The sequence below is a fragment of the Odocoileus virginianus genome, chromosome 6 (genome assembly GCF_023699985.2).
Source record: "Odocoileus virginianus isolate 20LAN1187 ecotype Illinois chromosome 6, Ovbor_1.2, whole genome shotgun sequence".
Taxonomy (NCBI): Eukaryota; Metazoa; Chordata; class Mammalia; order Artiodactyla; family Cervidae; genus Odocoileus; species Odocoileus virginianus.
The window spans coordinates 47,306,874-47,328,685 of NC_069679.1; the positions used below are offsets into that span (position 1 = coordinate 47,306,874).

At 35.5% G+C, this 21,812-nt stretch overlaps 1 protein-coding gene across 2 annotated transcripts in view; it reads left to right on the forward strand.

Moving 5' to 3' along the window:
* DMXL2 (Dmx like 2) overlaps positions 1 to 21,812 on the forward strand; it is a 169,825-nt gene that overhangs the window by 117,627 nt on the left and 30,386 nt on the right. For both annotated transcript variants that reach the window (XM_020869203.2, XM_020869204.2), the window contains exons 18-25: positions 669 to 2,345; positions 5,298 to 5,408; positions 8,694 to 8,863; positions 11,444 to 11,541; positions 11,968 to 12,133; positions 13,413 to 13,677; positions 18,706 to 19,787; positions 20,191 to 20,382. In XM_020869203.2, coding sequence (XP_020724862.2) covers positions 669 to 2,345; positions 5,298 to 5,408; positions 8,694 to 8,863; positions 11,444 to 11,541; positions 11,968 to 12,133; positions 13,413 to 13,677; positions 18,706 to 19,787; positions 20,191 to 20,382 — 3,761 coding nt within the window. The remainder of the gene's footprint in view (positions 1 to 668; positions 2,346 to 5,297; positions 5,409 to 8,693; positions 8,864 to 11,443; positions 11,542 to 11,967; positions 12,134 to 13,412; positions 13,678 to 18,705; positions 19,788 to 20,190; positions 20,383 to 21,812) is intronic.

Here is a 21,812-nt window from a genome sequence, read left to right on the forward strand (position 1 = left end):
AACATCTTACTGGACAGTAACACTCCAAGGGAAGTAGTAACATAATCCCCATCAGATAGGTAGAACAGTTTCAGATGTTTAAGTGGCTTTCCCACTGTTAGGAAGGCGTTGATAGACTGGAACTTGAATCCAGGCTTTCTGATCCCAATCTTAATCACTGTTACCCCTCATGTTATAGTTGACAATAAATGGGAAGTGTTAATCTTTTGGCCATCAGGAATAAGTATGATGGTTCTAGTTCAGTGTTAGAGCATGAATTAAACCTGTGAAAAAGGTGAGATCTAATGTGTATGTCTGGTTGACTGAAAGCATTTTGTGGTGGAATAGACCTAGTGTCTATTATGTGAGGGCCAGTTAGAGGAATTTGAAGGGCAAATTCTAATGACTGTTAATGTATTTATGATGAAAGGGATAAAAGAAAATCCAGTGAAGTGTGTGTGGTAAAGATGTAATTTATAGCAGATAACAGGTTTATTGATTGATTAAACTTTGACTTGTTTCATTGATTTTGAGCTTTATTTTAATGAAATATTTGATTTAGTAAGGGACTACAGAGTTATTCTGAACAAACTCATAGTGGATTTGAATTAATCACATTCTAGACTTTGAGTATTAGCATATTATTTTGTGATTCTCTTATTACGATGACCTACTTTTTCTTTTTTAAGGCCATCTGAGTTCCTCTTCAATTTATCCAGTGTGCCTTGCACCTTATTTAGTCGTTACAACTTGTTCTGACAATAAAGTACGCTTCTGGAAATGTTGTATGGAAACCAACCTACAGTGTAAAAGTGATGAGAAGGAAACCTATCATTGGAGAAGATGGCCCTTGATGAACGATGAAGGAGAAGATAATAGCAGTACAGTGAGCATCGTGGGAAGACCAGTTGCTGTTAGCTGTTCATACACGGGTCGCCTTGCAGTGGCTTACAAACAACCGATCCACCACAATGGTTTTGTTTCTAAAGAATTTTCCATGCATGTTTGCATATTCGAATGTGAATCTACAGGAGGGTCAGAATGGGCTTTAGAACAAACAATTCATCTTGATGATTTGGTCAAAGTCGGGAGTGTACTTGACTCAAGGGTCAGTGTAGACAGTAATCTCTTTGTGTACAGCAAATCAGATGCACTTTTGAGTAAGGATAGATACCTTATTCCGAATATCAAACATTTAGTACATTTGGACTGGGTATCAAAAGAAGATGGTTCCCACATTCTCACAGTGGGGGTCGGTGCTCATATCTTCATGTATGGGCGGCTTTCAGGAATTGTGACTGAGCAAACCAATAGTAAGGATGGAGTAGCTGTCATTACTTTACCACTAGGTGGAAGTATCAAGCAAGGAGTTAGGTCACGATGGGTTCTTCTTAGATCTGTAGACTTAGTGTCCTCTGTTGATGGTACACCTTCATTGCCTGTCTCTCTCTCTTGGGTAAGAGATGGGATCTTGGTGGTAGGAATGGATTGTGAAATGCATGTATATGCACAGTGGAAGCATGCTGTCAGATTTGGAGACATTGACACTGATAGTTCTGATGCAGAAGAGACAGCAATACAAGATCATTCTGCCTTTAAATCTAGTATGTTGTCAAGAAAAAGTATTGTTGAAGGAACGGCTATTGCTGATGACGTTTTTTGTTCACCTACTGTAGTTCAAGATGGTGGCTTATTTGAAGCTGCACATGTCCTTTCCCCTACTCTCCCACAGTATCATCCCACCCAGCTGTTGGAATTGATGGATTTAGGGAAAGTTCGCAGGGCCAAAGCTATTCTCTCTCATTTAGTAAAATGCATTGCAGGAGAGGTTGCAATAGTTAGAGATGCTGATGCTGGAGAAGGAACTAAGCGACACCTCTCTCGAACCATTAGTGTAAGTGGCAGTACAGCAAAGGATACAGTCACCATAGGCAAAGATGGTACTCGAGATTATACTGAGATAGATTCTATTCCTCCACTGCCTTTGTATGCATTGCTTGCTGCCGATCAGGATACAACCTACAGAGTTTCAGAAGAAAGTACCAAAGTACCACAGAGCTATGAAGATCATGCAGAAAGTCAACCAGAGGACCAGTACTCAGAGCTGTTCCAAATCCAGGATATAACAACAGATGATATCGACTTAGAGCCAGAAAAGAGAGACAACAAATCAAAAGTAATAAATCTTTCTCAATATGGACCAGCTTACTTTGGCCAAGAACATGCTAGGGTACTTTCTAGTCATCTCATGCACTCAAGTCTACCAGGCCTTACCCGTTTGGAGCAGATGTTCCTTGTAGCTTTGGCTGACACGGTGGCTACCACCAGTACTGAGCTTGATGAAAACAGAGATAAGAGTTACTCAGGTAAATACTCTCACTAAAAATTTATAAAGTTATCATCAGTAGAACTGTGTTATTTATATAATGACTCATGTATTAAATTGCAATCTTTCTTTAAACCTACAGGGAAATGTCCTCTCTAGTTGACAGTTACTATTAGGTAATATGATCAGTTGTGAAAGAAAAGACAGTTGGGGTAGACTCTGATTTGTGCATGTAACTTTATGTATTTGTGATATCTGTGTGCATCCTCACATGAGTTTTTATCCTGAAACTCTCATATCATTTTGGACATATGGTCTTTTTTTTTTTTAACAGATTGATTCCAGTGGTTTATTTTTATTTTGCTTTTAGTGATAAAAATGGTCCATTTGTTAATTTTACTATTGAACCACCAGGTTTGTAAGGAGCCCACCCCCCCCCCCCCAACTTCCCCGGCTCAACTTGTTCATCTTCACATTTCTAGGTACAGATAATTTTTTTATAATCACGTAATTTTCTCCAAAAAGTCTTGAGAAAGGTTTTCATACATTTTAATGTAATGTGTGTCTTGCTTAATTCATTCTATAACCAGAAAAATTTTGGCTACCTCCTGAAACTAAAGATTCCATTCTTTTTTATGCAGATAGTTGAAGGTAATGGTGTTGATTCTAAATGATGACATTAGCAAAGAAAACTGAAAATGATTGATCATTCATTCATTCAGTAAATACTGTGGAGGAGTGAACAATTGCTATGTGCCAGGAGCTTCATGTACTTTATCATATTTAATTATCACAACAGTCTGCTAGTAGGTAGCCACTATTACACTTAATTTTTTTTAGATGAAGACACTGGGAGATTCAGGAACATATAAGATCTCATAGATAGTAAATGGCATAACTGGGGTTCAGATGTGGATAAATCATTGCCTCCAAACCTGTACTTTTAATTATTTCACAAGATTTACAAGTTTGAGGGAAAAAGTCTGTTCCTCAAAGCTACCTGGAATATCTCTCTTCATGTAGACTTATGCCCTTGTAATGTATCTCCAAAGTGTTTTGTAGATTAAAACAACTAGTGACTTTTAGAGGATTTTGCCTATGACTTATTTTATAACTCTAGTAATTAAAAAAATTTTGAATCATTATGAGGTTGTGTGCTGTAGAGCAGAATTCTTCCCAGAAGAGCCTTAAGCCTTTGTTGCAAACTTAATATTTATTATTATATATTAGAGATTTTACTCTGGGATATTAAGAAAATAGCTGTGTGATAATCTGTGAAAAATAGTTTAAATTTTTGGATACGAAACTGTATCCTTAGTTAGCCAATATAAATATGGTTCCTCCTATCACAGACTTTCATGAGGTAGATAAGGCAGGAATGAATGTCTCCATTTCACAGGTGGGAAACTGAAGCTCAGAGATTAAATAGTTACTTATCTCAGTTGATGGATTCTAAGTAAATGAATCTCTCCGTTGTTCAAGTGAGACAACCTAGAGGCATTGCGGACTCACGCCCCAATCTAGTCCATTGTCATATGCTGTTAGTTCTACTATGTAGAGACTCCAGACATTTCTCATCACCTCTCCTGTTACCACTCTGGTCCAAGTCACTGTCACATCCTGCCTAATTATTGACAAAACCTCCTAAAACTGGTTCATTCCTGTTACCTCAGTCTGTCCCTCATGTGGGTACTGGTGATTGTTTTAAAACAAAATCACCTTAAATCTCTCCTCTGCTCAACAAACACTGGTGGCTTCCCATCTCACTTTAGAAAAAAAGCCAAATCCTTCAGTGATCTACAAGGCTCCAGGTGATCTGTATTCACGTCCACTCTACTGCATTGGCTTCCCTGCCATCCCACAAACCCACCAGGCACAGTCATCTCAGCATCTTTGTACATACTGTTTCCCCTGCACAGAATACTTGTCTTCCAGATTTAGGCACCCTTCACTCCCTAACCACCTCAGATTTGTGCTGAAATGTCATCTTGGTGGAAAGTTCTGCCCTGGTCGCATAATTTAAAATAGAACCCTCTTACTCCAACACTCCCTTTTCTCCCAGTCCAGCTTTATTTCTCTCTGTAGCATTAATTTTCCACTAGACACATTACTTCTTTCTTTGTTGTTTGTCCCTGTCTCCTAAGATGCAAGCACCCTGGAAGTAGGGACCTTGCCTTATTCCTGCCAAATCTGCAGTACCTAAACTGTGCCTCCGATGTGGCAGATGCTTAATTTGTTGAATGGACACATGAATGAGTGTATGAACAAATACAGCTAATGGGAAGTAGAGCTGGAACTTTGACAGTTTAAAATGTTTTATTTTCTTCAAGAAAATATTTGATTCAATACTCGTGAGTACTTCCTAAGTGGCAGTTACTGGGCTAGGTGCTGTTTATTTTCTGTTGCTTTTATCCAACAGTGGCTATAATTTTGAGTAAACTTATCATGCTTTCATACCTCTGCCCAACTTTTGACTAAGAACAAATTTGTGAAATCAGAATTGGAGTTCAACCTTATCTTGGTAACACTGCCTGAGGAGTCAAATTTCAAATGTGGATAGTACTGTATTTCATTTGTGCTAACCAATCTAGAACATATCACCTATTTAATTATATAATAAATAATTTTATACTATTATGTAATTCCTAGTTTTAAAAATAGGAGAAATTCACATAGGAAATATTTTTTAAAATTATACCTAACTATAACTTTCTATTGGATTCAAGATTTCTTTCCTTTTCATTTATTATGAGTAGCTCTAAGTACTATTATTACCTGTACTGATAGGTGCTTAAAGTTTTTTCTTTTAACAATTTTATTATATACATGTACTTTTTGTGAAGCTATATGTATTGATAGATATTGAAGTGTTCAGAAAGGAATACACTCAAAAATATGTATTTTTGTAAATTATTAATGTTTATTTTCTAAGTTTCCATTGGTTTGTGACCTGTCGCATTCCTTTTTCCTTAAATTTATTTCCTCTTTAAAGGAAGAGACACATTGGATGAGTGTGGTTTACGGTACCTGTTGGCCATGCGCTTGCACACTTGCCTTTTGACATCGCTGCCTCCTTTATACCGAGTACAGCTACTGCATCAAGGTATTGTTTGAACCTTTGTGTAACTTTTATTTCATATTGAAGTGGTTGGTATATTCACTGTTGTGTATAAATGTTTAATAAGTCATCACATGCATACCCATCACTAGCCTTAAGATCTTGCTGTCACAGGGTACCCACTTACCCTTTTACTGAGTTATTTTTCAGCTGTACTCTGTGACTTTTGCTCATCTGTCTCAGTTTCTCAGACTTAAGTCATCAAAAGTCATAGTAGTTTAGGAGTAAACTGGGTAGTCTGGTGTTATAACCTAAAGTGGTCCTGAATTTCTATGATATCTGATACCCTTTCTTTAAAAATTTTGCCCTATGCATCGTTATTTGTGTTTACTTTAATATAAGCACTATGTTCTAAGTTATTTACTCACAACTAAAGCTGATGTTTCAGGAATATCTGCCATATGGTAACCCAGTAGATTTGCATACTTCCAGCACACTGCCACATACTCTGATTTGAGATATATAGACTTATATCAGCCCCCTAACTTAGAGATTAAAAAATCAAAACTGTAGAGTTTAAAGTGACCTGGTAAGATATAGCCTATTTATTATTAGAGTTTGAATTGGAATTCCAGTGTAGTGGGCTGTGTCCCTTTTGAAACCAGCATCTTGTATACAGCCCCATAAAATATGCTTTAGTATTGTAGGACCTAGAATATCAGGCTTTATAGTTCATTATTCTTACCCATAGTACTTACCCTTTACCATCAATAAATGCTTTTTTGAAAATATGATTCTAACAGCTGTCTGATAGTCTATCATGTTTTTAAACTGTAATTCATCTATATTTTAACTTTTTCTAAAAATCCAAATTTTGCTTTTTTTTTCCTAATTGAATTATCAATGCTACTGAATGACCTTACAACTTTACATATAAATATTCATATATATCTAATTACTTCCTCATATTAGTTTTCTAGTGGTGAAACTACTGAATCAAAGGGCTTGAAAATTCTTAATGCTTGATAAATATTGCTACTTTCAGAAAGACTGTGCTAACTTAAATTCCCAGAACCAATGTTAATGATGCCAAAACTCAACTCATTGCAGTAGTTGATATTATCATTTAGAACAATCTATGCCATTTGGAATAGGTTAAAAAATGGTATCTCAAATTTTAGTTTTAATATTTTAAATTCTAGTTTTAAATGATGGTCAGATGGTACTGAATCACTTAATGACAATTATGTACATTGCCTAAGGAGACTTAAAATACCTTAGCTTCCTAAAGCTTTGTCAAATTCCATTTTCCCTTTAGTACAGTTAAAACACTGGAGATGAGAAAAGTGACTGGTATTGTTGGTGATGGTCTCGGGAACAGTTTTCAGGGAAAAACTTAAGTAGCTAGTTGTTGTTCAGTCACTAAGTTGTGTTTGACTCTTGCAAGCCCATGAACTGCAGCACATCAGGCTTTCCCATCCTTTGCTATCTCCCAGGGTTTGCTCAGACTAATGTCCATTGAGTTGGTGATGCCATCCCACCATCTCATTCTCTGTCACTCCCTTCTCTTCCTGCCCTTAATCTTTCCCAACATCAGGGTCTAAGTAGCTAGTAGATAAGCTAAGAAGAACAAAGACATATTGCAAAGAATTGCCTGACGTTGGTAGACAAATAAAAATAAGTGCCTGTTGGTGCACCTGATTTTTTCTTCTTAATACCTTTTTTCACTTCTAATAGTTAGGTTTCCAAATACAGTCACTGCTCTCTTAATCTTATTTTTGAACCAAATTCCTCTGACATGCCTGTTTGTATTTTGGTTTCCTTTTAGCTATACCAAAAATTTAATCAATGAAATTCATTTAAGGGTATAAGGTATATTTTATATTGTTATTTTATATTAAAATGTTTATGTCAGCAAAAGTATGCATTTTGCATTCGCTTATCATAACAATTTCTAAATCAGTGTCAATTTTTTTATAGTTATTTCATATACCAACTATTTCTTAAACCAGACAGATTTGGTGGTGGTGGTGGTTTTGTCTCTAAGTTGTGTCCAACTCTTGGGAACCCATGGACTGTAGCCGCTAGGCTTCTCTGTCTGTGGGATTCTCTAGGCACGAATCCTGGAGTGGGTTGACATTTCCTTCTCCAGGGAATCTTCCTGACCCAGGAATTGAACCCAGGTCTCCTGCATTGTAGGCAGATTCTTTACCAACTGAGCTGTGAGAAAAGCCCCAGGCAGATTTAAATAGAGAGTTAATCTGCATTTTAGGGCCTGACAAAATACAAATTGATGTTTTTAAGTTTTGTTCATTTTCCTCTACATTTATAGTGACAGTTAAGGCTTTTTGCATTGATTTTGTAATAGGATTTCAAACACAGTTGTCTATAAATGTTAGCAATGAGAAATAGCGTTGAGAGTCCTGTGTTGTAATGTGACTATCAGACTGTTATTGGTCTCAGGCATTTCTTTGTTTCCAAAGGGATTCTTACAGATGGCTGATTTGATTATCTGGGCTTCTTTCCTGGGATCCTCAGGGCTCTTCCCGGTAGCATTCTCACTGTCTCACATCACTCTGTGGTTCACTTCTGTCATGTTTCTTTTTCATCTGCTCTAAGTGGAGTAAAACCAGTCATTGAGCTGTTGACAGACTGATGGAGGGTGTCACTAAATCCATTTTGTTGAGTCTAATACAGCCTAGATCCCTGTCAGGTTTTTTTTTAACAGGGCAAAAAAAGTATTTGCTGTATACCATCAGTAATTAGGCAGCTTTAAACTCTTTTTTTTAAAGGAGACACCAAAGACAGAGGAATGTGCCTCCTAACAGTTCTTCCCTGGAGCTGTCATTAAGGTTAGAGTTTGCTTTCAGGTAATATGTGTAGCTTCTTGGCTGGAGGGATGAATGGGGCAGTTTTCAGTGTCCAGTAGTGATGGATACGGTCTGCAAGCAGGTGGCACTGTGAAATGGGACCTACATGTTCATGGAGCACATAGACTTGACCAGACCTTTTATTCTTGATTGATTTGGTATGTGTGCAAGCATAAGAATGGCTCAATATTCAAATATCTTTCTTACTACTGATTAGGTTTTAATGTTTCCATTCTTCCAGCAAATACATTTCAGAAAAAGATTTTGGTTTTGTGTTTCCTGTCAGCGATCTTCTATTTAGATACTTATACTATAGAAGTCTGAATGAAGAAATCCTTTCATACTTTTTTTTCTGCTTGAAAATTCTTTCCAGGAGGAATAAATACATGAGTATGTAGAAAATTATTTTTGTTTGTTTTGATAGAGTTCTGATGCTTATTATTTTGTGTTTCTAATTTAGGTGTATCTACTTGCCATTTTGCCTGGGCTTTTCATTCTGAGGCTGAGGAAGAGCTGATTAATATGATTCCAGCAATTCAGAGAGGGGACCCTCAGTGGTCTGAGTTGAGAGCTATGGGAATAGGTTGGTGGGTTAGGAATATCAACACTCTTCGAAGATGCATTGAAAAGGTAAGTGTGTGTTGTTGCGTTTTGGAGTTAAGTCTTTTCTTACAGCATAAAATATATTATCTTCCAGAAAACCTGTGGTGAGGGATTCATCTGTACATCTTGAGATCTTGAGAATTTGGACATTTCTGAATCTTGACCTTTATAAACTCTCCATTCAGTATATCAGTTGTCTTTTGTCATATATACTAAGTATATAATACTTATGGAATATAGTATTTTCTGCTATCAGTTGAGATGTATCCCGGTTTAGGAAAATACAAACTATATGTCAGTTATATACATTAGATAGAAAAAACATTGTTTTTATAAAAAAGATTCTCTGCATGGCTAGGTTAATACACAACAAACTTCGTTTGCACATTTAAAATACCATTGAAAAAGTTTTGATTTGTGGCACTTGAGGCAGCTATCTATGGCAGTAAATGAAACATGCTATAAATTTTAAGATGTGTTTTTGAAATCAGTTTTCTAGTAGGAAAAAAAGTTAAAAATTTTTTAGTAGAAGCTGAAAGTTATTTCAGTGTTGGCAGAAACTAACCATGATAGAGCACTTTTTGTGTACCAGGCTTGGTTCTAGTTGCTTTTCATAAATTATTTCATGTTATCTTCTCATTGGCTGCATGTTACTATCTCGATTTTCCACCTGATAGAACTACAACTCAGAGAGGTTGGGTAACCAGCCCACGGAAGTTCTCAGAAGTACAATTCATTATATTACATTTGTGGACTATAATTCATTTCTTTCACGAGGAATTTACTCCTCTAAAGTAGTGTCTGAAGAATTTTAGTGTATGAAGAATCACCTGGCAAACTTACTTGAAACACACATCCCTTGCTTTCACTCTCAGAAATTTTTTTGTTTTGTTTTTTGGCTGCACTGTATGGTTTGGGGTAGTTAATTCCCAGACCAGGGATTGAACCTGTACCCTCGGCAGTGAAAGTGGCAAATCCTAACCACTGGACCACCAGAGACGTCCCCGTTAAATTTTTTACATATCCTGAAGGAAAGGAAAAAGAGATCATATTTTCTCTGAAATGTTCAGATGTTGCACAAAGCCTCTTTAGTTTTTTATCAACAATGTGTTTTGCCATTACAAATTGAGTATTTCTAGTAATACTTATAATTAATTTCCACAAGTAATTTATCTCTTAAAATTCAAACAAAAGGATATGTAAGATTTTTTTCTCTTGCAATGTATGTTATAAATCATTAACTGAAGATGAATAAAAATTCTTGTAAAAATTACTAAATATTGAAGTACTAAAATAATTGAAGGCAGAGAAAATGCCTTCGGGGAGGGGGGGAAGAGAAATAAAAGCATTGAAAGTAAAGCATTTTTGTGAGGTGACTTTTAGGTATCTTCCCCTGTCTCTCCCATGCCTTGGTAGCTTTCTAGTCTACCATCAGGCAGTGTTAGCTGAAAAAACATTGTTTTTTATTGTTATGCTTCTCAACTTAGTTTTATGCAGATGTTAGCTTGGTATGTTTGAGAAGTATATGGTCTGCATGGTACTGTGTTTGAGACAGTATGATATGTACATAATGTTACTGGGTTAATAATTTTTAAATTTACATTGCGTTCATTGGTTCTGTATAATTTAGCAAGTTTGGCCATATGGCTCAAAGGGGATTGTCTGTTATGGTACATGGGGAATTATGTATTCATTAAGACTTTTTTCTCATGAAATTTCTAAGAACTAAAATTTGAAGGCCGTTCAAAATAAGAGTTTTGACCATCTATATTTTAATTACATGCCAGAAAGCATGTGTCAGTCCTTCAGAACTGTAAAATTTGATTGAAAAATACCATGAAGTTATGTCTTTTTTTTAAAAAAGAACATTTATTTTTGCCTGTAGTTTTTAATGTGTGTGTGAGTATAATTGATATTTGTTCATAGATGTCTATCAATATTATGAAATCACATATATATGTACCATAGAAGTTAACATTTTAACTTTAACAAAACATTAAGGAATTTAATATGCTTAATTTTTAAGAAAAGGTCTCACCAGGAATTCTCTGGTGGTCCAGTGGTTAGGACTCTGTGCTTCTACTTCTGAGGGCCCAGGTTCAATTCCTGGACACAAAACTAAGATCTGGCAAGCTGAGCAACACGGCCAAAAAGAATAAGTCATGTCTATCAAATGTTCTGCCTTCTTTATTGTTTCCTATGTTAGTTTTATCACTATCTGGTGTCTAATACCTTTTGCACCCCTTATTTACTGTGTGACCTCAAGTAATTCAGTTAACCTCTCTGTGTCTCAGTTGCCTCGTGTAAAATGGGGATAGTAATACTACTTCTTGGATCATGGTGATTCAGTAAGACAAATGAAAGGTGCCTGGTACATGGTAAGTAGTCAGTAAATACTAGTTACTGTTACAGTTTTTCTTGTAATTACAGGTATGCCAAGGGTTGTCTCTAGGAGCATGTATTATAAGCTACTGGAGATTGTGGAAGAGAGTCAGTTCTTCCCATCTTCATAGTTTTTGTCAGCCATGGAAGTAATAGGGAAACATTAATTGTTGTAATTCTTCTATCAAATAGTTAATTCAGTATAATTTTTTATTGACCATTTAGGTTGCCAAAGCTGCTTTTCAACGTAACAATGATGCCTTGGATGCTGCATTATTCTACCTTTCAATGAAGAAGAAAGCAGTTGTGTGGGGTCTGTTTAGGTAAGTTGCTTCAACACTTAATATGATTTAATGGAATGAAGATTGTGTTGTGAATTGAAGATGTAACACTTTTGAAAGTACTTGGATAAATCAGTATTCCTTATTTGTGCCTTGGTTCCTTTATTTGCAAAAAATAAGCACCGTATTATTTGAGCTTAACTAAAGAGTGAGATATTATTAAAAATAAGTTGATGAAAACAATTGGTAGAGTTCTCTTGCTTTCTACTTACGTATACATTATTTTGAGTTTTCTCCTTATTAGAAGAAGTGAAGCGAAGCTTGATAACAAATACATCTCACTAAAGTTGTTATTGTTCTTCTTTTAGCTGGCTATTTGAGATTTTCATTGTCTATTTTCAAAATTCTGTAAGGGATTAAATATTTGAAATTTGATTTAACCGCTTATGTTTGTGCTCTGGTACCCAGGTCACAGCATGATGAAAAAATGACAACATTTTTCAGCCACAACTTTAATGAAGATAGATGGCGTAAAGCTGCTTTGAAAAATGCTTTTTCTTTGCTTGGAAAACAACGTTTTGAGCAATCTGCTGCTTTTTTCTTGCTAGCTGGTTCATTGAAAGATGCCATTGAGGTATGACTGAGAATATGTGGTATGAAATACCTGTAAGAGCTTGAAAACCTGGGAAGGTCATAGAGTAGATTGTAATGTTTGGTCATGTGTTTGTAAGGATAGAGGGTAGAGAATAAACACAGAGGTTACTAACTCAAATAGTGGCACTGTGACAGTGGATTTATAAACAGATGCATGTGAGAAGCATAAATGGGACATTTTATATAGAGACTACTGCATTTCAAGGTAAGTATATGCATTTCAATTATAAATATATAGAAAAATGGTTTATGAATATCTTCTCCCTGGCCATCTTGTGATTCTAAAGTATTCAAAGTATGCACAGGTCAGAGTCCCTTACTTGGTATAGACAGGCAGATATTTTAAGTTCTTTTAAATGAAATTCATAGCTAAAGAACTGAGATCACAGTTTGTACTGTTTTGTAATGTAGTCATCTTAGATATTGGAAGGTGAGTGGGAAGAGGTAAAACTTTGCATTTTTGGATATAGAGTCTTGATAGCTGATTAAGAGAGTAATTACAAATATTTCTGTTTATGAGATATTCTTCTTAGGCTATCAGTTATAATGAATAATCCAAACAGGTGAAAGAAAAATGTAATTGGAAATAATACATCATAGAAAATATCCAACAAAGTGAATGTACTCTATGTATAGAATTAGTCCTATTTTCAAAATTATCTCACGGTATGTAATTTTTAAAAATAACAAATATTTACAGTTTTCAAATGGGAAGTTTAGCCTAGAAAATACTCAGGCAAGAAGAGAAATATTGATTGAGATGTTCATATTGCCTGAAGGATCTCAGATTCTCAGATGAGTAGTTACTTTAGAATATAAACTCAAGAGTGAGTAACAGTGGCATATGTAGCTTTATTTCTTAAGCTACTTGCTATGTAAATAGAAGATTCTTTTAAAATGGTAATAATTGTGTTTTTATATGGGAATGTGTTTGGAAATTAAGAGGAACTTATTATATAAAGTCAAATATCATAGGTGTTATTTAATTTAAAAATGAACCTTGTTTAAATTAATCCAAGTCTGAGACGGTACTGATATACCTTCTTTTATGCTTATTTTATAAATGAACTTTCTAGGTTGGAAGCTACTAAGTTCTAGTTTCTTAAATTTCTTGTTATTTCTTAATCACTCTGTCAAACCTCTGGACCTCTTTGCTCTACTCTGATAATATATATAGTGGATAATTTCAGGAGTTCAGTGGGATATTTCATATCTCTAAATAATTATCATTAAGTATTCCTTAATATTTAAATTTATAGGTATGTCTTGAAAAAATGGAAGATATCCAGCTAGCCATGGTAATTGCCCGTTTATATGAATCTGATTTTGAGACTTCTTCCACTTATCTGTCCATCCTAAATCAGAAGATTTTGGGTTGCCAAAAGGATGGCTCAGGCTTCGATTGTGAAAGATTACATCCTGATCCTTTCCTCCGTAGTCTTGCTTACTGGGTAATGAAAGATTTTACCCGAGCATTGGACACATTACTGGAACAGACACCGAAGGAGGATGATGAACATCAAGGTAGGACATTTTGTGGATTTCTCTTTTTCTTTTTTAAAAGGCAGTTTCTGAACTAATGTTCACTTAGATAATACATACACACACACACACATGCACATAACTCATCATTGCCAGATTTACTTTTCAGCTTTGAGAAATCAGTATCTCAGTTTTTTATGTAGCTAGAGGTTCAGTCACTTACTACCTGTAATTGAATCTAGCATTTTGCTATCATAATTTTAGTAGTACTAAGAAGACTTCACACACGTTTTTACTCTCATAGCTATATATCAAAGTATATAAGATTACCATACTGTTCTAATTTCATATATATTAAAGTGAAGCATACAGAATGTTCCCACATTACATAGCTCTTTCCATGTATCATAATAGCCAGTTTTCTAAAAAAGTGTGTATTTTGGTTGTTACACATAGTTAGTATGATGTATGAGCCTATAAAAACTTTATTCTTGTGTGATGAACTTTCCTTTACTCTTAGTTATCCCAAATAATTTAGATTTCTAGAAGCATTTAGAAGGTATCTATTAGCATTGTTTGCAATAATCATAAAAACGGAACATTTTAAGTATTCATCAATAGAATAGTTAAATAAATTATAATGTATCCACACTGTAGAAACAGTGTGCTATTAGAAGTGAGGCAAGGGAGGTAAAGTGATGTGTTAATATATGCTGTATTCAGTGAAAAAAGTAAGGTGTAGAGCAGTATGGTCCTGTATTGGTGTTTTTCTTTCTGACTTACTTCACTCTGTATAATAGGCTCCAGTTTCATCCACCTCATTAGAACTGATTCAAATGTATTCTTTTTAATGACTGAGTAATATTCCATGGAATTTAGAAAGATGGTAACGATGACCCTATATGCGAGACAGCAAAAGAGACACAGATGTATAGAACAGTCTTTTGGACTCTGTGGGAGAAGGCGAGGATAGGATGATTTGAGAGAATTGTATTGAAACATGTATATCATCATATGTGAAACAGATCACCAGTCCAGGTTGGATGCATGAGACAGGGTGCTCAGGGCTGGTGCACTGGGATGACCCAGAGAGATGGGATGGGGGGGAGGTGGGAGCGGGGGTTCAGGATGGGGAACACATGTACACCCATGGCTGATTCATTTCAGTGTATGGCAAAAACCACTACATTATTGTGAAGTAATTAGCCTCCAATTAAAATAAATAAATAATAAAAAAAAGACACCAATATGATCCTTGTCGTGTTTATGTACATACGTCACACATATACATACTGTGTGCACACACATACTATGTCTGGTTTCCCACTCCCTCTCCCTTTTTTGTTTTCTGGAACAAACCATAAACTAAATTGGCGCTGGTTACCTTTTAGGAATAGGAGTGGAGAGATACAAGCTTTTACTTTTCATTTTGTACTTTCTTTAGTTATAATTTTCTAGCCTCTTATTTTTATTATGTTTTATTTTTAAATACTTAAAGAGCTTAAATGAATAAAGAGATTCAGGCTCATTTTTCACTTTCTTCTTTACAAAAAAGAAATGTAATAATTTAATACAGTAGTCCCCTCTTATCCACGGGGGTTATGTTCTAGGACCCCCAGTGGATTTCTGAAATGGTGGATAGTACCACAACCTATATAAACTATGTTTTTTCATAAATATATGGGATAAAGGTTAACTTATAAATTAGGCACAGTAAGGGATTAACAGCAGTGACTAATGATAAAAGAGAACAATTTTAACAACAATATACTGTAATGAAAGATGAGAATGTGGGTTCTCTCACTCAGAATCTTATTGTACAATTTTAACGCCTTTTCCATCTTAACAAAGCACTTATCATGCACTGTGCCCATAACTTCTGCAGTTTGAGGTATGACAGAAAAACTAACATGAATTTCTTTTTCGTTCTTCACAATTTTGTGGATAGAAGATTTTTTCTGACCATAGATCATAGTACCCTCAGCTTATGAATTTTTTGCTTTCTTTATTAAATAGAGAACTTTCAAACTTTCATATAAAGGAAACACTTGCAGCTTCTCTTCGGCATAGATGAACTGCCAGCATCACTACTCTTGCGTGTAGGGCTCTTTATTATTAAGTAAAATGAGGGGGACTTGAATGCAAGCACTGTGACGCCCTGACAGTGGATCTGATAATTGCAGTGGCTACTAAGTGACTAGTAGGTGGAACACTCTGGGCAAAGGATGATGATCCCTGTCCTGGGGAGGACAGAGCAGGATGGTGCAAGATTTCATCTTCTCGGAACAACTCACAATTGAAAATTTATGAATTGTTTGCTTCTGAAAATTTCCATTTAATATTTTTGGACCTCAGTTGACCTCCGGTAACTGAAACCATGGGAAGCAAAACTGCAGGCAAGGGGGGAATGACTGTAAATATTTTTAACTTTTTTCAAAGCAAAGGAAATAAAGCATTTAGAAGAAAAATATCTTATCTGAGCTACCCAAGTAATTTTAATAAAAGGTACACATTTTTACAGAAGGAAGATTCTATTTATTTATTAATATTTTCCAGGTTAACTTTTAAGAGGTTGTTATTGGGGAAATTTTTATGTATACATAAAGGGTTATACCCATCTAACACAATCAGCTGTATTAATACTGTACTGTAATAGATTTATAATATTTTTCACTCAAATAATACATAAACGCAAAATAATAATAAAACATTTTTAATTATACAGTATCTTGAAAACTGCACCAAACATGTGAACTAACTTGTGATTGGACATGCAAATGCCTCTTCACATCTTTGAAAGTTTGCAGTTTGAAGGTTTGTATGTAGGGAACTTACTGTATAGATATATTTTGAAGCAAACCCAACTGATCATTTCATCTGTAAATATTGCAACATGCATCTCTAAAAAATACTCTAAAAAACATAGCACACATCAGTTATAACACATAACAGTTTTGCGAGTAATCAAATCCTCAGTATTCAGATTTCCCTGGTTTGTCTTTTAAAATCTTATACAGTTGATTTGTTTGATACAGTTGATCTTGTACCCAAGACCCAGATGAGGCTTGTATCATGTGATTGGTTGAGGTGCCTCTTATGTCAGTTTTGATCCATATTTATTTACTGCAGCATGCCTCACCCCCCAATTTATTTGTTAAAGAAGTCAGATTGTTTGTCCTGTAATTTCCTGAGCTTTAGATTTTGCTGGTTGTATTCTTGTTGTTTAATGTTTTTTTCCCCCTCTGTTTCTCTGTATTTCCTATAAATTGATAAGTAAGATTTTAGAGGATTTTAATAGTTTTTTTGGCAGAAATATTTAATAGATGGGTAGAGCACTTCCACCATGGAACTCGTTTGAAAGTGTTAGTTGCTCAGTTGTGTCCGACTCTTTGCGACCCCATGGGCTGTAGCACGCCAGGCTCCTCTGTCCGTGGGATTCTCCAGGCAAGAATGCTGGAGTGGGTTGCCATTCCATTCTCTGGGGGATCTTTCCATCCCAATGATTGAACCCAGTCTTCTGCATTGCAGCCATATTCTTTACCATCTGAGCCACCAGGGAAATCCCCAGGGAATTCAGACTGTGAACTTATTTTGCTTTTTGTGGAATTAACAGCTATCAGTGACTGCCATCTACATCCCTTATTTTATTAGTTTTTGTAAAATGATAATATACTAAATTTGTCATTTTATCCTTACTTTTTGAGCTGGAATGCTTCTCTAGAGTACAGTCTCCCTTGGCAATGGCTTGATTACTCTGAATTCCAGTCGTATGCATAGTAAAAGGAATATAAATGTTTGATTCTTCTTTATTTACTAGTTTTCAAAATAATAGCTTGGTTCTCTAGCTTCCTCGAAAGGTGACCAATCAACTTTCATTTTTTAAGGTTATTTTGAACTCACAGATTAAGATAGAGTTGTGTTTTAATCCATTGCAGGTTATTATTATGGATACTCAGATTATCAGAGCCTCTTTAAAGTCCTTGAATTTGACATTTTTCTTTGATAGTTTCTTTGCTTTCTGGTATGGTAAGATGCTTCAGGTTCCTCTTATACACCTCCTGCCCAAGACCTGGAAATGACCAATCCTCTAAAGAATCCTGGTTCGTTTTAGTTGGGAGTGATATTTAGACACCACAGCCTGAACACAGGGATCCCCGTTGCTACAGGTGTGGCCATTGTTCCTAGGTTATTTCAATGAATGAAGCTAGGAAAAATTTTCCACCCTGAGGTACATGTGTTCACACTGACAGTTCTAATTTCAGATATAGAGTTCCTGATATTTCAAAAATGTGTCTTATAATGAAAAGCTTGGATTCTTATGATATTAACATAATTATTTGCTGTTATATATGTACATATATATATATATATGTATATATATATAAAATAGTTTCAGAGTAATGATGCAGATATTTTCATAACAGCATGGTTCCTGAGAACAGTTTAAGCATTTCTTTTTTTATTTTCTTTTCAGTTTTTTGTTTTGATGGTATATCCGACTCAGGATGGTCAGTCATATTACTTATTTTTAAGTCACTTTTTAGTTCCTGTCTTGTGATTATGGTACCAGCTTGATGCGAAGAATCATTTGTTTAATTTTGCTTTTATTGTAAATTTTTAAAAAGTAAATTTCCTTTTAGAATTATATAAAATGTTAAGTGGTTCTGAAATAAAATCAAGGTATTTTTAGAGGTATCTATCATCCTTCCTCATCTTTCTATCCTGTTTTACCCTCCCTTTTTAGGGGACCAGTTGAAAAAAAATTGTGTATTTTTTCTGTTAAAAAATGTGTGTGTGTGTTTAGATGTGTTTTTAATTTTTCTAATTTTTTAGATAAAAGATGGCTTACTATATATACAATTCTGCATCTTCTTTCACTTAATATATTCTGGATATCACAGGGAAATTTTAATTTCAGCTGTATTGTGTGGATGTACCACAGTTTATCTAATCCTCGGTTAATAATTAAGTTTCCTTTATTTTGAGGAAATGCTGACACACTTTATTCTTTTGTAACATAATTACAAATTAACATCATACCTTGTGATTGTCTCTGTTTGATTTCTATAGTTATCATCAAGTCTTGTAACCCAATGGTGTTTAGTTTCTACAACTACCTTCGAACTCATCCTTTGCTTATTCGAAGAAACCTTGTCTCCCCTGAAGGAACTTTGGCAACTGTAGGTCTCAAAACTGAGAAGAACTTTGTTGATAAAATTAACCTCATAGAAAGAAAATTATTCTTTACTACAGCAAATGCTCATTTTAAAGTTGGATGCCCTGTTTTAGCCTTGGAGGTACTCTCCAAAATTCCAAAAGTTACCAAAGTGTCTGCCTTACCCTCAAAAAAAGATCAGCCTGACTTCATTTCTAAAAAGATAGATCATGTACCTTCAGAATCAAAAACTCTGAGTGACGGTGATAGAAGTTTTGGTATTGATTGGTCAAATGTCACTTCATCACAGATTGACTGGAGTCAGCCAGTGGTAAGGATAGAAGAGGAACCTCTTACTCTAGACTGGGGTGAAGAGAATGATAGTGCCTTAGAGGAAGAGGAAGAAGATGCTATTGGTTTAGTAATGAAAAGTACAGATGTTGGGGAAAAAGATAGACAAGAAGATCAAAAAACTCCAGACCCTAACGTGTTATCGACCCCTCAGGAAGAGGATCATCTTGAAGGTGATACTGAAGTTGATGTGATTGCTGAACAACTAAAATTCAGAGCTTGTTTAAAGATCCTTATGACTGAACTAAGAACATTGGCTACTGGTTATGAAGTAGATGGAGGAAAACTCAGATTTCAGCTCTACAACTGGCTTGAAAAGGAAATTGCTGCCTTGCATGAAATATGTAATCATGAATCAGTTATTAAAGAATATGCCAGTAAAATGTATTCCAAAGGAGACAGTAATCTTCTAGATCAGGAAGAGATGGTGGACAAACCAGATATTGGCTCCTATGAGCGGCACCAGATAGAAAGGCGGAGACTCCAGGCTAAACGAGAGCATGCAGAAAGACGGAAGTCATGGTTGCACAAGAACCAAGACCTCCTTCGAGTGTTTCTTAGTTACTGTAGCCTCCACGGAGCCCAAGGTGGTGGTCTGGCCTCAGTACGAATGGAGCTCAAATTCTTGCTACAAGAATCACAGCAGGTATCAACCTTATATTTGTTCTCAATCTTGGTTTTTTTAATAATTTCAGTAGCTCTTTAATTTACAGTTGTAAAGCTCTTTCTACCAGTTAATTTTAACATGATCAGCTCCTCTGTTCGTAGAAGCAGATATTTACACTGTGCATACATCTTTTTAGACAAAAGTTTTGATGAATAGAAGTAGGCTAAAAGCTTGAGAGCACAGCTGTGTCAAACTCATCTCTATACCTTCTGCATCTCGCATAGTACCTGGTATGCCAGTTTTTGTAGAATGAGCAAGTACATAAACATATTGCTTTTACTCAAATGTTTACTGCCAGTATTTTTGTCATATAACTTTTAATTGCTTTTTTTTCTCCTTCATTTTAACCACTTTGGAAAAAATAACCTACTGTCACTCACAGGAAACTACAGTGAAGCAGCTCCAGTCTCCACTACCACTGCCTACCACCCTACCTCTGCTTTCAGCAAGTATTGCTTCAACAAAAACAGTCATAGCTAATCCTGTATTGTACTTAAATAATCACATCCATGATATACTCTATACTATTGTTCAGATGAAAACACCACCTCATCCCAGTATTGAAGATGTGAAGGTAATGTAAAGTTTATGATCATTTGGTATTGTACACACTGAGAAGGTAAATAAGTTATACTTCTCTTCCGATTTGAACTTAGAAGAAATATTTAAAGTATTCTTATTTACTGCCTTTTAAGTCTGATCAGTTCAAGACTGTTTGTCCAATGAATATAATTTGAAAGAAAGCATTCTTGAGATTCTGCCATTTGCCACATTGGATGGAATATTATGCTAAGTAAAATAAGTCAGATAGAAAGACAAATACTCTATGTTATCACTTATATGTGGAGTCAAAAAAAATAAATGACTGTATGTAGCAAAATAGAAATAGACTCACAGACATAGAAAACAACTCAGTGGTTAACAAAGTATGCATGTGTGTATGGGGGCACATTAGGGGTAGGGAGTTAAGAGATATAAACAACTAAGTGTAAAATAGTATAAAATAATTAAGCAGCAAAGATACAGCACAGGAAAATATAGCCATTATTTTAGAATTATCTTTAAAAATATTGAACCACCATGCTGTACACCTGACTCTAATCTAATAGCTTCTTCTTACTTGTGGAAAAATTACTGTCTTCCTTTGAGACAGGTAGATACTTTTATGGTAAAAATTAATTCATTTTCTATACAGTATTCTTACTACATATTCCTTTGGATCCCCATCTCCTTTAAATGAATCATTATGTAGAAATATTTATGATTGTTCCTTACATGCTGGGATATTATGAAAATGTAAGTTCAGGGAGTATGTTGGGAAAAACCATGATTGATTAGAAGTAGTCCCAGCGAAAGTACTCTCATTGCTATCTGCCCGAGGATTTTGTTTTGTTGGAAACTGTGCAGTAGCTCAGGGTAATGAGTGTGGAGAGAATTCAGTTCAGTTCAATCACTCAGTCGTGTCCGACTCTTTGCGACCCTGTGGATGACAGCACGCCAGGCCTCCCTGTCTATCACCGACTCCTGGAGTTTACTCAAACTCATCTCCATGGAGTCGGTGGTGCCATCCAACCATCTCATCCTCTGTTGTCCCCTTCTCCTCTTAGCTTCAATCTGTCCCAGCATCAGGGGCTTTTCCAATGAGTCAGTTCTTCACATCAGGTGGCCAAAGTATTGGAGTTTCAGCTTCAACATCAGTCCTTCCAATGAACACCCAGGACTGATATCCTTTAGGATGGACTGGTTGGATCTCCTTGCAGTCCAAGGGACTCTCAAGAGTCTTCTCCAACACCACAGTTCAAAAGCATTAATTCTTCGGCGCTCAGCTTTCTTCACAGTCCAACTCTCACATCCATACATGACCACTGGAAAAACCATAGCCTTGACTAGATGGACCTTTGTTGGCAAAGTAATGTCTCCGCTTTTTAATATGCTATCTAGGTTGGTCATAACTTTCCTTCCAAGGAGTAAGCGTCTTTTAATTTGATGGCTGCAGTCACCATC